This window comes from Marmota marmota, unplaced genomic scaffold (genome assembly GCF_001458135.2).
Source record: "Marmota marmota marmota unplaced genomic scaffold, marMar, whole genome shotgun sequence".
In the NCBI taxonomy this organism is placed as follows: Eukaryota; Metazoa; Chordata; class Mammalia; order Rodentia; family Sciuridae; genus Marmota; species Marmota marmota.
In genome coordinates, this window is record NW_026000221.1 from 24,063,439 (window position 1) to 24,080,092 (window position 16,654).

The 16,654-nt window shown below is 36.4% G+C and overlaps 1 protein-coding gene across 3 annotated transcripts in view; it reads right to left on the reverse strand.

Moving 5' to 3' along the window:
- Positions 1–16,654, reverse strand: part of Fto (FTO alpha-ketoglutarate dependent dioxygenase) — a 371,520-nt gene that overhangs the window by 273,276 nt on the left and 81,590 nt on the right. For all 3 annotated transcript variants that reach the window (XM_015488487.2, XM_048792184.1, XM_048792185.1), the window contains exon 2: positions 788–865. In XM_015488487.2, the coding sequence (XP_015343973.1) occupies positions 788–865 (78 nt within the window). The remainder of the gene's footprint in view (positions 1–787; positions 866–16,654) is intronic.

Consider the following 16,654-nt stretch of genomic DNA (forward strand, 5'->3'; position numbering starts at 1 on the left):
GAATCTAATGGAACCAGGGGAAATAAACTCAGTCACTTCTTCTAAGATTCCAGGTGCTGAAGACCACACAGCCCTTGATCTGCCCTTGATTACATGCTGTCAGGAGAGCGCGTACTCAGCATGTAGTCATACAGAGGAAAGCCAAGCCAAGCAGCAGAAAGACAGTGATCAGGTGACATCACTGTTGAGGGTTTGGACTGATTCGATCCTAGATTTCTAAGTGCCGTCAATAAAGTTCTCTCTTTTTCTCTTTTGCCACAGTGAGTTTCTTTTGGCTTTACAATGGAAAGTGCTGATGAATTCAGGGACAGAAACACATAACTGCTATACCATGGGATAGGAGTTATAACCGAGTTATTTACAAAGTCCAACTAACAGAATAGGACAGTCTCCTTGTAGGTAAGATAAGTTGGGGAAATTTTCAGAAGAGAGGTGATACTTAACTAAACTCTCAAAGAATTAGCCACCCAGCCATAGAATAGAAAGATAGAATAATAGAAAGGTTATTCTATGCAGAAAACACATTATGACCAGAAGCAAGAGGGTGGGAAAGAACATGGAATGTTTGGGGAATTAAAACAGCACATCATGCTAAAGCACTAAGCTCACAGCAGAAAGCAGACTGTGAAAGAATTTACCTGATCTCTAGGTGACAAGCTGTCACTGGGTGACTAAATCAGACCTTCCATTTATTTAACCTCACAAGACTGGTAGACTCACAAATAAAATGGGAAAATCAGAATGCATAACTATGAGTTGATAAAAAAAAAATATCAAAATATCTTACCTGCTGATAGAACTCATCATCTTTGGGGGTCAGATAAGGAAGCCAAGTGTCTTCAAGCTCTTCAAGAAGCCTCAGTTTCTGTTTAAAAATAAATAATAACAATTAATTTAGCCATCTTGAATGTATAAACTTTTAAAAATGGAAATTAGTCAAATGTCAATTATGAAATGTATTAATTAAATTATACACATTGTAGATTACATGTTGTACGAAGAATGAATTTCAAAATGATGATCTTATTCACTCAGATTTCATGACACATTTTGATTCACTCTTCATAAATATTTTTGGCATCAAGGTGTTTTTTTTTTTTTTTAATCAGTAGAGTCACCTTATGATTCATCCAATACAGTTTTCTAGAACAAATCTTCTTATTTGTATAATCTGCTTGAAACACAGTAGTTGTTAAACCATTCCATGATACTATTACTGGAAACATCAAACTAAACCACAAGTATCCATTTGCATAACATCAGGGTATCTGGACTAGTCATCCTATAAACACTTATTTAATCATGTCCACTTATAATAATGCCTTTCTAAAGTGATCTTTTATATCTACAATAATTACTAAATCTATGTTAAGCTTCTTTGCTTCCTTTCTTTGTCAATTTTATGCAACACCCTTCTTAAGCACTGTCTGGGGCTGCTTCAATAAACTATGTGTTCCTCAGTCAGGCCTACCTGCACACCTATAATCCCAGAGACCAGGGAGACTGAGGCAGGAGGATCACAAGTTCAAGGCTAACCTCAGCAACTAAACAAAACCCTGTTTCAAGATAAATAAATAAAAAGGACCGAGATGCAGTTCAATGGTAAAGTACCCCTGGGTTTAATCCCCAGTACCAAAAAGAACAACTATGTCTTTCTCAAACAGAATGTACTGTTCAAACAAAGTAATTAAGAGGGCCCCATTTATAAGGTGCCTTATAAGGAATCAAATAAATATGAAGTGACTTCCTCTGAGGGATTTTCTCAAAGGATACCCACCCTTATATTGAGGCATATACAGAGTTCCGTGGGGGCACATAAGTGGCATATAGGAGTGTATATATGGACACCTATACACATTGGGCATACATACCAAATATTTGTAAAAGAAAAAGAAAACAACAGAAACAACCAGTTTTCAAGTAAAACTGCAAAAAACAACAAAAATGCACCCTCAAGGCTACAGTTAGCCAGAAAAGCATCATTGCAAGGATTAGAAAACAGCCTGTCTTGCTCTGGGCCAATGCAGCCCCACCCAATAGAGCATGGCTTGATAAATCAAACCTCATTTCAGCCCCACTGGCTCCAACAGCCATTGTCCTTATACAGTGTACAACCTGCTCAACCAGACATGATGATACTGAGTATTACCCTCTCCCACCCCAGGAAAGCAACCTTCTCTCCCAAACCCATCATAATCAGAGTAGTCCAAGCAAGCAAGTTCTTTTAGGAAGAACTTGAATTCTTTCTAGACCTTTTCAATCATAATCCAAAGTGAATTACGAGAAAGGGAATAAAAATATAACAAAGAGTCTATGGCCCAGAAATGAAACAGTAAATTCTACTGTTAGGCTTAATTCTGACCTATTTATTTAATTAAAGTCTTTGATAGTAGGTATCTCCTCATCTATAATGGTAATACCAGTTAAATTTTGAAGAGTTTTCCCTTACTCAGGACCTATAATACTAATATGACATAAACCTTAGTCTGGACAATTAGTTCATTGGTTAATTGGTTTATCTACTTTCAGTATTAGCCATTATTGGGGACATAAAAAGACCCAGTGATATTTCCATGCATGTACTTGCACATTTATACATGCCATCACTAATTTAACAAAATCTATACTTCAGTTCTCATGTTCAGCTCAGGAAACTGGCATTTTCCTATAAACCTTTTGCCAGTTCTTATGACTTTATATACACACAAAGCTCTAGAGTATTTATAAATGCCACAAAAATATTTTAGCTTCGAATAATCTAAATGCTCCATCTTACAAAATCATCTTAAAATCTTCACAAGAAACTATCAATAAAGTTGATCTGTACACATGGAGGAGCACAAAGGTACAGGTTCCCAGAAGAAATTACATACCATATCCAAATCAGACCAAACACCAATAGACCTGTCCTATAAGTCAACAGGCATCAATGGGTGCTGTTTATAATTAAGACTTTGCTAAATTATCATAAAACCACCACTTCTCGGTTCAATTGAGACCCAGACCATCCATAAGGTATAAAACACTGTAACTCAGAAGTCCATATCAAACAGACAAAATTCTACAAGAATTTTCCCACTACAGAACAAGCAGAACATAAATAGTCTTCCTGTACTAGGAATTTTCATATTAACACTGCGAGCATCATGCTATGTATGTGACAAGGGAGAACAGGGGTCAGGAGATCACCCAACTTAAGATCAAACAGATGAAAGCTGCTCTGTACATCAATATTCACTACTTGTGATTTAACAATGAATGGCAAGGTCAATTATAAATAATATTTATGAACTTAAAAAGAAGTTTTGGTTATGTTCACATTGATAAAATCAATCAGAAATAAACATCAAGTTAAACTAGTAGTCCATGAACATCATAATTTTAAATTATGATTGCTTTATAAAATTAAAAATTAGACATTAAGTTTGCTTTCTTAAAAAGCACCGTGAGACTAAAAAGCAGGTCCTCTTGAACTCTGCTGCCAAGAGTTTAAAGCAGTACAACATCTACAAGGACAACTGACAACTTTCAAAATTCAAATGCTTTGACCCTTTGACCCAGAATCCTACCTACTTCTGAGTGTTTATCCACAGATATCTTGTAACATGGTTCAGACATGTACAAGGTTACTCATCACATCAAAAAGCTTAGAAACATTAAAACATTAAAAGCCAATGAATTGTGCTGGGTATGGTGGCACATGCCTACAATCCCAGCTATCCAGGAGGCTGAGGCAGGAAGATCACAAGTTCAAGGCCAGTCAGGCTTAGCAAGACAATATTTCAGAATAAAAGGGCTGAGGTTATAGATTAGTATAGAGGGCCCTGCACTCAGTCCCCATTACTTGGTGAGGGGGACCACAGAATTGCACACTTCAGGGGTGAATTTTATGGTATGTGAATTATCTCAATAAGACAAAAAGATTAGAAATAATGCAAATGTTTATCCATGGAGGACAATGCAATAAACTAAGGTCCATCTATATAATGAAATACAATGCAAAAGAAGCAAAAATAAAGAAGCTCCCTATTTCTGATAAAAAGCTCTCTGGGAATTACTGAAAAGTGAAAAACTAGATAAAACATCTGCTTGTATTTACCTATAAAAACATAAAGGATACATGACGAAGTATTAAAGTGGTATTTGCTAGGAATAGAGGTAGAAAATGACCAGAAGGGGACCAGGGCAGAGCAAGGCTCTTCAAAATATCCTATATTATTTTGATTCTTGAACAATGTAAACAAATTACCTACTCCACATATTACCTAGGACCAATTCAAACATATTTCCTATGAATTCTTGACATGGAATTCAACACAAAAAAGAAGTAGTTACAATGTGGGGCTCTGTTTAAAGTGCATACCTACAATGAAGTGTTTATTTGGGAAACTATCAGACTAGCACACTGGAGAGTGAAGAGAGGAAAAGGCAGCTCTGACAGTTCTCAGTGTCAAATGCCAACTGTGGGTAAACATGCACCGCATGAAAATGCACTCTGGACTGGAGGCAGAGCAGCCCCCACTTGACTGTCAGGTCTGGCTCACTGCAGCTCCTCAGCCTGCCGTCCACAGGAATCCACACGGCTGGGCCCTGCAGCACACTGCTCAGCTCACAGGCTTCTTTGCTGTCACACTTGTGTCAAATACATCAACCTGCTCACAAATGCCACACGGAGAGTCAGAGAGGGCCCAAAGCCTCAGTTCTCCCACCTGGCAGGAGGAGCACACAAAGATCCTTCCATGGAGACTACTGCCCATCTCCACAGCTCTAGCAAGTAAAGGGGACATGAGACCTTCCATAAAATGTGATGCAGCTTAAAAACCACAAAGGTTTGAGGTTGGATGTCAGAAACTACTCGAGGCCTCCACCTATGCTTCACTATGAAAAGCTGAGATGTACTGAGCTTGCAGAGCCTGCCAAATAGAAATATGGCCTGAGTCTTACAGTAGTTACATGAAAGGATGAGCTGGATTTTGACTCACCATGCAAGGATGTATGTCCCCTACAAATGAAGTGTATTTTTTGTCTGACAAGTGTCTCTTCAACCTCATCAGACTATGTTGCTAACATCTCTTATGCTTTATCCATTTTTTATTTTCCACATAATAGTTTTTAAACTATTTGTCATATTGTATCAAGTTCAAAAGAATTTAATTTTGCTATCTGAGTCTTCTCAAAATATGATCACAAAGTCTAATGAATATTCGTTGTGGAAATAACAATCTGCACAAATCTTGTACAGATTTCAAGCAAGCGGGAAAACTGACCTAAACTTAATGCAGGGCATAACTGGGCACTTTTCAGTAATTCCCATCTAAATTAACACTAGAAAGACCAGTAAGAGGTACCTAAGCCAAAAAAAAAAAAAACAAACAAACACACTTTATGTTTATGCATGGTTATGTATAATATCTGTTTTAAGTAAAAAGAAGCTTATCTGTTTTAAATAAAAAGATCTCAACCATTCCAACAAACTTGGCATTCCCTGTCCTGTTCTCAATGAAAATATGGCATGGTAAAAATGAGTAGGATTGGGAGGAAAAGGCAGACATTTGGGTTCAAACACTCTATCATTTCCCACAGGTGGTCCTGCACCTGAATCAACTTCTCTCAACCTCATTGCCTCATCTCTAAAGCTGTTTCCTAGGACTGCTGTGGAAAAAAATAAAAGTAATCGTATCATATTAGAACTGGAGAACATTATTCTAAGTGAAAGAAGCCAATCTAAAGAACAAAAGGCAAATGTTTCCTCTGATATGCGGATGCTAATTCACAATGTGAGCAGGGGAACAGAGGTTATTTCATACTAGACAGAGAGGAGTGAAGGGAAGGGAGGTGGATTGGGGGTAGGAATGATAGTAGAATGAATTGGACATTATTACCCTTATGTGCATCTATGATTATATGACCTATTAACTCTACATTATGCACAACCAGACAAACAAGAAGTTATATTCCATTTTTGTATGATGTGTCAGAATGCATTCTGCTGTCAGATATAACTAATTACCCAAATAAAAAAATAAAAAGTAATAAACATATTAGGGCATTTTGCAAACTATGAAGTATGCAAATGACATTCAAATAAGGGGACATTCCTGTATAACAAAGCAGGAACTAAGGAGCCAAACTCTAGGTGCAACATCAGCTCCACCAGTAGAGGTACATGACTGGGGACTAGGTCTCTTACCTCCCTGTGAGGTGTAAAGGAACTAAAATATAGAAACTTCTAAGAACAATGCTTCAATACACTTTGGAAACTATTTGCTGTTACTTATTCACGTCAGAAACAAACAGTTGTGATTACTAGTTATTACTGACCTATAAAGGGACCTATGTGCACATTACCTAATTATACTTTAAGCCACAGATTAATCCTACTATCTGTATTTACAGATATTAATTTCCCTGGATAAATTAAAAGAGAAATACATAAGCACTCTTCATATATAAACTTTGGTGAAGATTGATAGATACTTTACATATATATGTATATATGTTCCAGTTTTCTACAATATGGTGATCATCAAAGTTTGATATAACAAAATCATGAAATTTTAGAACACATAAAGAAACTAAGGCCCATCCAGAACTATTTGGTGACTAGCAAGAGAGGACACTGCTGGTCACAAGACAAATCACTACTCACATTCTCATTTCCCTAGCACCGTACAGTCATTCTACACTGCTTCACATCATCCTTACGACAAGAGAAATTATGACTTTCCAAACCCGGTTAATTTTCAACTTAAAAAGAACACATATAACACATTTCCTAAGTTTAATTCAGAAAAATCCTACCTTTAAACTTTTTAAATCAAAGCTTATAACCCACTGCTCTTAAGTCCCCTTAAGTCCTGGCTGCTTTGGTAGTTCTACGATGCTTTCAAGAGAGATCTTTTTAATTATTACTTAGTCTGTCTCCTTCTGTCCCATAACAGGAGCCTGTACTATAGCAGACTACAAATGCAGCCCTGATAGAAAACCTCATGACTCACAAACATCAGGAACAAGACTCGGAAAGATTTCACCTCAGTCATGATGGGAAATGAACTCTAGCCTAAATGCTGCTCTGTTCCTTCCCAAAAAAGTTCAAAAGCAACACCTGAAAGGATCAAACTGTCTCCAAGTAACTTAAATGAGTTACTGAACAAAGCTCAGGGATATTTAAAAGAACAACAAAACATAGCATGGGAATGTTAAAATTCACGTTTGTCATCCAATCAAAAACCACAGGCATGACATGCAATAGAAGACGTACTACACAAGACAACAGGATAAATTGAAACTGACTCCAAAATGGCACAGATGACAGAATTAGTAGACAAGTATGTTAAAACCCTGATGATCACTCTTATTTATAAATTTAAAAGTTATATAAAAACTATAAATCCACAGATTCAAGATATTCCAAGAATCTCAAGCATAGAAGGCATGAAGAGATAACACCAATGTGTATGATATCAAAATAAATTTAAATGAATGAAAAAGAGATAAGTTTTAAAACAGGCAGGGAAAAAAAGGCATACTATTTACACATGAACAAACCATAAGAATAAAACCAAATAATTTGTGGAAAAAATACTGGCCAGAAGATGGTAGAGAAATGCCTTACTGTCTTTCAAAAATAAAGGCAAAATAAACACTTTTCCAGACAAACAAAAGCAGAAAGAATTCAACACCAGCATGCCTTCATGATAAGAAAGGAGAAAGGAAGATCTTCAGACAGAAAGAAAATGCCAGACACAAATCTGAATCTATAGAAAAACAACAACAAAAAGCATTAGAAATAGTAGCTGTTTGGGAAATATAAAAGACTTCACACTTCAAATCTTTATAAAAGATAACTGCTATTTAAAACAAAAAATAATAATGCCATCTGAGGTTTACAATGTATATACAGTAAAATGTGTGAAAATAGTTGTCAAAAAGTGAATCATTGTAAGATTCTTATATGTGAAGTACAATAACAAAACATCCTTGTTTTGTTCCTGATTTAAAAAAAAAAAAAGGTTTTCAGTTCTTCCTCATTCTATATGATGTTTGTTTTAGGTTTAACAATAAAGAGCTGCTATAATGTTGAGGCATGTTCCTCTAGTCCAAATTTCCCCTGGATTTTTATCATAAATAGGTGCTGAATTTTGTCTAAGTCTTTTCCTGCAATTAAAATGCTCATATGATTTTCATCCTGACTTCTATTTATACGGTGTATTACATTTATTGGTTTGCATGGGTAGAGCCATCAATGCAATAAAACCAACTCCAGAGTGGTACATGATCTTTGTACTGTATTGTTGAATTTGATTTGCTAATACTTTATTAAGGATTTTTGTATCTATGTTAACTAAGGATACTGGTCTGTAGTCCTCTTTCCTTGATGTGTCCTTATCTGGTTTCAGTGTTAGGATGATATTGGCTTCATAGAATGAGTTTGGAAGTATTCCCTCACTTACTATTTTATGGAATAATTTGAGGAGTACTGACATTAGTTCTTTAAAGGTATGATAGAATTCGACTAAATCTGTCTACTCCTAAGCTTTCCTTTGTTGAAAGGATTTTTTATTATCATTTTAATCTTGTTCCTTGCTTAGGTTTTCTGTGTCCTCACTGTTGAACCTAGACAGTTCGTATTGACTAGAAATTTATTCATTTCTTCTAGATTTTCCAATTTATTGCAATGTGAGTTTTCAAAATAGTCCCTAATGATCCTCTGGAGTTCAGTGATGTCGGTTGTGATACTTGACTTTGTCAATCTTGTTTATATTTTCAAAAAAACAATTCTGTATTATGTTGATACTGTGTTTATTTTTAATTCTCTATTTCATTAATTTTGGTTCTGATCTTTACTATTTCTTCCTTCTTCTGGTTTTGGAATTTGTTTTTCTTCTTTTTCTAAGACCTTGAGATACATCATTATATTATTTATTTGGGTTCTTCTGATTTCTTTATGTAGGCACTCATAGCTATAAGCTTTAGAACCACCTTTGCTGTGTCCCAGGGAACCTGCTATATTGTATTTCTATTTTCATTTGATTCAAACAATTTTTTAAATTTCTCTCCTGATTTCTTCAATATGCCACTCGCCATTCAATCTCCACATGTTTACATAGTTAGTGAAGTTATTCTTGCTGTTGATTTCTAATTTCATTCTATTATAATCAGATGAGAAAAAGAATTATATCAACTTTTTTGTATTTGTTGAAACTTGCTTTGTGGACTGAAATATGAACCATATTCAAGAAAGTTCCATAAGCAGCTGGAAAGAAAATGGATTTAGATATTTTAGTATAAAATATTCTGTAGTTATGTTACATCCATTTACTTAAGGCTATAACATATTTGCCAATTTTATATCTGGATAAATTTTCTATTGGTGAGAGATGTATACTGAAACCACTCAGTATTGCTATACTGGGATCTATTTGAGCCTTTATATGGAGTATTATCTGATTTATGTAACCAGGTGCACCAACATTTGGGGAATAAGTGTTTATTACTATTATATCTTCTTTGTGGACTCCTCCCTTTTCCACTATATAGTGACTTCTTCTCTTGTAATTTTGGTTTGATGTCTGTGTCGTCAAACATGAGAGTAACTAATTCCTGCTTGTTTGGGGACTCCATTTGTATGGAATTCATTTTCCATCATTTTACTTGTTATATTTTAATCTAATCTGTCAGTCTATGTCTTCTAATTAGAGAATTGAGACCATTTACATTTGGTGTTTTGAAAGGTATTTATTTATTCCTGCCATTTTGACTTATTTCTAATACTTTATTTGATCTTAATTCTCAAATGTTTATTCTTCAAATGAGACTTTTTCTTCCCCAAGTTCCCTTGGCAGTTTCCTCCTCCCCCTCCCCCTCCCCCTCCTCCTCCTCCTCTTCTTCTTCTTCTTCTTCTTCTTCTTCTATATGCAGGATTCCTTGAGGTATCTTCTGTAATGCAGGCTTAGTAGTCATTGAATTCTTTAGTTTATGCTTTTCTTGAAATGTCTGTATTTCTCCTTTGATAATGAGGAAAATCTTTGCTGGCTATATCAATCTTGGTTGGCAGTTATTTTCTTTGAGAGCTTGAAATACATTATTCCAAGCCCTTCTGAACTTTAGGGTTTCTACCAAGAAATCTACTGTTATTCTGTTTGCTTTCCTAATTGGTGATCTGACATTTCTCTTGCAACTTTTAAAATTTTTTATTTGACTTGGGTTTTGGGCATTTTAATTACTACGTGTCATGGAAATTTTCTTTTCTGATCTCGTTTATTTATTTTAAATGCTTCTAGTATCTGAACATTCATGTCCAATCTCATTCCCAAACTTTGGAAATTTTTTTTACTATTCCACTGAGGAGGTTATCAGTGCTATTATACTATATCTCTACTCCTCCTTCAATACCTATAAAGCCTTAAGTTAAGCCCCTTAATTTTATCCAAGAGTTCTTGGTTATTCTAAGCAGTTTTATATTTTTTAATACTAAGTAAGTATCCACCTTGGATTCAGTGTCCACCTAGTCTTCCAGTTTTGAAATTCTGTCTTTTACATGATCAAACCTATTGTAGAGACTTCCAACAGGACTTTTTATTTGACTATTGTCTCTCTTTAAGATTTATAATTGGTTCTTTTTCAGACTCTCTCTCTTTATTGAAATGTTCTTTTATATTTTTCCATTTATTCGTTTCTTAGATCTTCTTTTAATTCAATGATTGTTTTAAAAAATCAACTGTTTAAATTCTTTGTCCAGTATTTCATTCTCTTTAATGTTTGTAGATTGAGTTGTTCAGAAGTTATAAATTTTTGGAGGTGACTTGCCTTATTTACTGATGTTTTCTATGATCCTATATTTGTATATCTGTTGTGATGGATTCCTTTTCCTCTTTTATGTGAGGGTCTTTTTGGTAGCAGTTATCTCTTTACAATAAGCTCTGGGCTGGGATTATTTCTTTATAGCAACACATCCAATTAGAGTAATCAAAGTGCTCTAAGTTCAACAACCAGCACAGGTATAAGGCAGAGAGTAATTTCCAGTAACAGTGGTAATTTAAGAACGAACCATATGTTAACATATATTTTAAAAACTCATTGCTAATAATCTCTATAACTCTACTAACCCATAAGAAATAATACAGAATAGCCTTAAAAATTAAGCATTAGTGAGAGCATACTTAATCCCAAATTATATTGGATGAAGGGAAAGAAAGAAAAGATACAGAAAAAGAAACAAGATGAGAAAGAAGAGAAATTAAAGAAAGAAGGAAGAGAGAAAAAGAAGGAGAATGGAGATGAAAAAGAAGAAAAGAGTATCAAGAAAAAAATCCAGTTAACTGAAAGACTACATAAAATTAGTTGGAGCCATTAAAAAAAAAAAACAGTGAATGAAGACATAATAAAACATTTTGCACCAAACAGCTAATGTGACAATCATAAAGAGATTCAGTTTTCTTCTTGCGGAGATATTTTAAATGAAGACACTTTTTGACATGCTCTAGTAGTTATAAAAACACATGTGGATTTGTCCTTGTGGTTTTCAGCGCTTTGGGTAAGGCAGCAAATGGTAGAGACGTGAGGCAGCCTGGCAGCTGGGGTGCAGGGCAGGAGCCAGCAGCTGGTCTGCAGCAAGGCACAGGGTGGTGGCCATAGGCTGGGCATAGGGTAGTCAGGGGCCACAGTGCAGGTCCATGGCTGAGGCATGGAGCAAGAGTGACTGGCAGCACAGGTGTATGCCACTTCATCCTCCTCCCTGACAGGCACTCAGTGGTGGGTGGAGGTAGAGGAACACACACTCCTCCCTGGGTACTGTACTTGCTTTTACTGTCATGTCATGCCCTTTTTACTGTCATGTCATGCCCTCTGCTCTGGTCCACATCACTCCCACTGCCAACACTAGGGAAGGGGAAGGGCTCAGCAGCCTTCAGTTTGCAGTGATCCCATTACACAGTTACTCGGCCAGCCTGCTTCAAGCCATTCCCTATATTATTAACTGGTATCTCTAGGTGGGATGAAGTTGTAGAGATTTAATCACCTCCCAAGCTGTAAGCTTACACAAGGTCTCTGTGAAATGGCGGCCTGCCACAGTTCTCTGCCAGCAAATTGAGAAAAGCCCAGTATTTCTTGTTCACCAGGTGGTTTTGCAGCTGCTGTCCCAGTTTAACTTAGTCTGACTTTCTCTTCTACCCATTTCCAAAGTGAGCATGTCAAGCTTAGCTTTCCCTTTTACTCCCTTTGCTACCCTCTCTCCATACCTGCCCTAACTGTAAGGTGTTGATTGCAGGTTAACAAAGTCTGTTTTCTGTTCCAATAACGAGAATTGTCTAGTCCGTCTAATGTCTCTGACTTTCCAATATTGTGAATCAGGGCATTCCCTCTGTTACCCACATCTCTGATCAACTGTTCTCTCAACTGCTTTGATTCCTAACTGTGGAGAAGTTGAGATCTGATCTCTCTCATCTCCACTATCTTGGATTACCAACCCCCACATCCCAAATTTGGAATGATTTTTTGTTCCCATCGTTGATTTTGTTAGCTATCATTCTTACCATTTATTTTCCTCAAGTATCTTGAAGTTACATTTTGAAGGCTAAGTATGAGTGCAAGGATTTCTTTATGCTTTAATCTTGTTTATTTATTTTTATGTGGTGCTGGGGTTTGAACCCAGTGCCTCACACATGCTAGACAAGCACTCTACCACCAAGCCACAACCCCAGCCCAAGTGCAAGGCTTTTTGTCTTTGCTCTTTCTCCCTCCCAGCTCTCTCTACATCTGCTCACCTTTCCTTCCATTGTGATTCTACAATCACTTCCACCAGAATCCCCAAACCACTGTCCAGGACAAAGCCTTATGATGGTCACATGGCGCCCTACATCCTCTCTCCATTATTCCATAATCGGCCAAGATGATTCCGTTTCTACCCTTGAAGTTGCATCTACCTTCTTCTGCACCTCAAGATCCACAGCTCCAGGACTATGAAAGCATAGTCCTCCTGGGGGTTGAGGTAGGGAGCTTTCTTTCAATAAACTTTTATGAGAAGTACAACTTCACTCTGGCCCCTAGCTTCACTTTATGAGCCTAGTTCTGGGCCCACCTCAAGTGATAAGCTTTTAGTCCCTATTACCCTACTGGAGCTAAATTCAACTTTTTGTTTCCATATCCAGTGTTAGAGTCTGTAAACAAGTCAAAATAACACCTGGCATTTTGCCAGGGGAATGTTGGAGTTCGTAAACAAGTCTGGATGGTGCCTGGCAAAATGCCAGAGGGAGTGGTTTGAGAAGTAACAAAAGCGAGCCATTAAGTGTGGAGATTCCTTATTGGTTGACTGATGTATCTAGTTTATGCTAATTAGATAAGCTGTGTGGAATGTATAAATACTGCTCCTGTCCTACAATAAACGGCTCCCACTCCTGCTGTATCAATCTACACAAGTTGTTCGTCACCCCCCGGTTATTTTGCTGCAGCCGGACTGCGGCAATCCAGAGCTTTTCCAGGACCATGGGTTCAATCCAACCTATTATCTCTTTATGTTTACTTCTCTTTGCAGTCCATAACACCATCTTATCTATAAGCCCAACTATGACTTTTTCTTGTCTTATGTTCTTTTATGTATTATATCTAGAATTTACATGACCATCAGTAGACAATATCCTTTTCTTTATTTACTCAAATACCAGTTATTACCAAACTTCTACATCTTTGGCAAGTTAACGCATGAAAAAAACAATTTCCTTCACTATAATTTATATTTCTTTGTTAGTCCTGTTGAATAACTTTTCATGTGTACATGATTGTTCGTGCCTTTTTTCCATTTTTAACTTTGTCTTTCCAATTCTAAATCTAAGAATTTATTGTCAGGTAAAAACAAAGAATCTGGGTTTTATGTAATTTTTTTAGTTTGAATTTTCTTCATTTCTCCTTTTTTTATGAGCACCTTTCTGAAGTAACTACTTAGTCCCTAGGAGAGTTCCCCTTGTTCCCATCAAGCCGTAACACTACATTTCCCAACACTCTTAAGAAGATCTCCCTGAGACAACACCTTGCCCTATAACTCACACTTTTCCAAGGAATCTACAAAGTTAGCTATAGCATTTCTTGATCTTAAAAAGTTCTCTTTTGAGAAAAAATTTTAAATATAAACAAAAAACAAAAAGTCAAATATACTTTAATTCCTCAGCTAACCTGAATATCAAAATCTATTTGTTAAGAGTCCTATTCTTAATAGAACTCTTGTTAATCTACTTTTAAGACCACTTTGGTCTTAAGTTCTCACCTACAACCATCAATTTTAAGGTTGAAGTCCAAGTTTCAAAAAGGAAAGGAAGAGAAAAATTTTCCTGAAGAGAAAAATTTCTATGATGAATAACAACTAAATCAGATTTTATATATATATAGTTGGGTTAATGACTGTAGAAAGGAATAGAACTTTGGGGGAAGGTCCATTTATAAACCTGAAGAATATGATATTAATATCAAATCAAGAGCAAAAACAAAATAAAATGTTAGATTCTTTCATAAGGGCCAATGACTGAGACAGAGGAAACTTTAATTTCCTGGTTGCAACTCCAAGTAATTCTATCTAAAATAGAGACACACGTACCAAAGACTCTTCCCCGCAACCAGATTCTGTCCACAATTTTGTAAGTGAATACAAGACCAAAGGCAATACCATTCTAAACCATAAAAAAAGAGATAACAGAATTAATGAAACTCTTCATTGCTATTCTACCTACCTTCTAGCTCCAAGAACCTAATATACACCCCTTAGCATTTCCAAGAAGACAAATCCCTCCTCTTGACCACAGTGGTTCAGATGAAAAAGCCAAATTCTCTCAGTCATATTTCAAGGCACTTTGCACCTGGAAATCTTAAAGCTCGGCAGTCTACTCAAAGGTCAGAGGAGAGAGCTCCATGAGATTTCACCCTGTGTCTGGCCCAGTTTAGCATCATTGTGATCAAACTTAGCACTTTCTTGCTAGCAGTCCAACTGTAAATAATCACACTGGAGACCAGCAGGGTTTCTGATTTCTTTGTAATTTTACAAAGTTTTAACCATTAAACCACGATCAAACAACCTGCCATGGGAAAGGAGATACACATGATGTTGCAGTAAAGTCATCAGTAAGCCACCTCAGTGACTGTCCATTTAATAATCCTTTACTCTCCACTGTCCTTTTCAGGCTCTCTGCTGTTTCCAAAGCAAACGCAACATAATCAGATGGTAAGTACCTCCCCGTGGGTAGCTGCAACCAAATTATACAAGGCATGATATGTTACTTTAACAACACAAAAATCCCTTAGCTGCTGACACAGCCATATCAACTATTAGTTTTGCCTAGCAGTGGTGAAAAGTTAAAGAAAAATACCTGAAAGCATAACTTATTCAATAACTCTTTGAGGTTTATAATACAAAGTAGATATTTCTTTTTGTTTTTATCCATTCCAAGGATTCTGAAAAGTCAGTACATACTCTTCATTATCACTGAGGCACTGCATAAAACTCTACAGTTTCAACAGCATGAATTTAATCTTATTTCAATATGTGCATTTCTCAAGTTCCCTCTTCTAATTATATCACTAATGAAAAATTATCATTGCTGGACTGTCTGATAAAAAGTGAGTAATAATTCTAATAAAGTTACTCTTTTGCAAATACGCCAAGGCTTGCAACCCAACCTAACTATCACATGTGTAACTTCATTATGCTGTAAAATACAAAATCCAATCTGAGATTGGGGACCAGGCTTTCCACTGTGTTATTTGAAGTCTAACTGCAGATGTGTCCTTTTAAGTAGCCTCCAACCACATGGAAAAGGGTGTAAGAGCATAGCCTAATAATGTGAAGAGCACAGGTTCCTAAACCAAACCTTATCATTCAAAACCTGCCTCTGCCACGTACTCACCTTGAGCAAGCTGCTTAACCTTCATGTGCCTCAGCTTCTTTATCTGCATCCCTTCTTATTCTACCAAACTTTGTGATAAGCAATTTAAGATAAATGTCCAGAATTCCTACTGTCTCTTTTTGCCCTGACCCCGCTTCATGATCTGGCCTCTACCTACTACCATTCTACCAAAAAGAAAAAAACAAAAATTCTCCTGAAGGTCAGTGACCAACTCTCTTTGCTAAAACCCAGCATTATCCTCTTGGTCATTAAAGGATGCACTGGACACAGCTAGCTGAATCTCTTTCACAAAGTTCTTTTTTCCCTGGGTTTCCCTTTTAGTTCTTCAGCCTAGTCTCCCTTCTCTCTCTCTCTCTTTAAATTGTTTCTTCTTCTGCCCTTGATAACAGGTGTTCCCTACCCTCTCCCCTCCTCTCCTGCTACAAAACATTCTTCCTTTAGGCAATCTCATCTTCTCAAAATGAGTTCATTACAGATAACTCTCAAATCCTTCTCTCTGGCCCAAATCTATAGTTCAAACTGTCTCTAGGATATTAAAATATGAAAGTTTCCACTAGCACCTGAGATTCAATAAGACCAAAATCAAAGTCAACATTTTCCTTTTCTGACTTTCTTAAATCTATTTCTCTTGGTTTTAATCTTATGTTAATGTCATCGCCAGACTGACTACAAATTTCTTTTTTTTTTTTCTGACTACAAATTTCACAGTTCTATTCCCCTGCTCCTTCTCTATTTCATTCACAGTTTTTAACTGCAGGAGATACTTT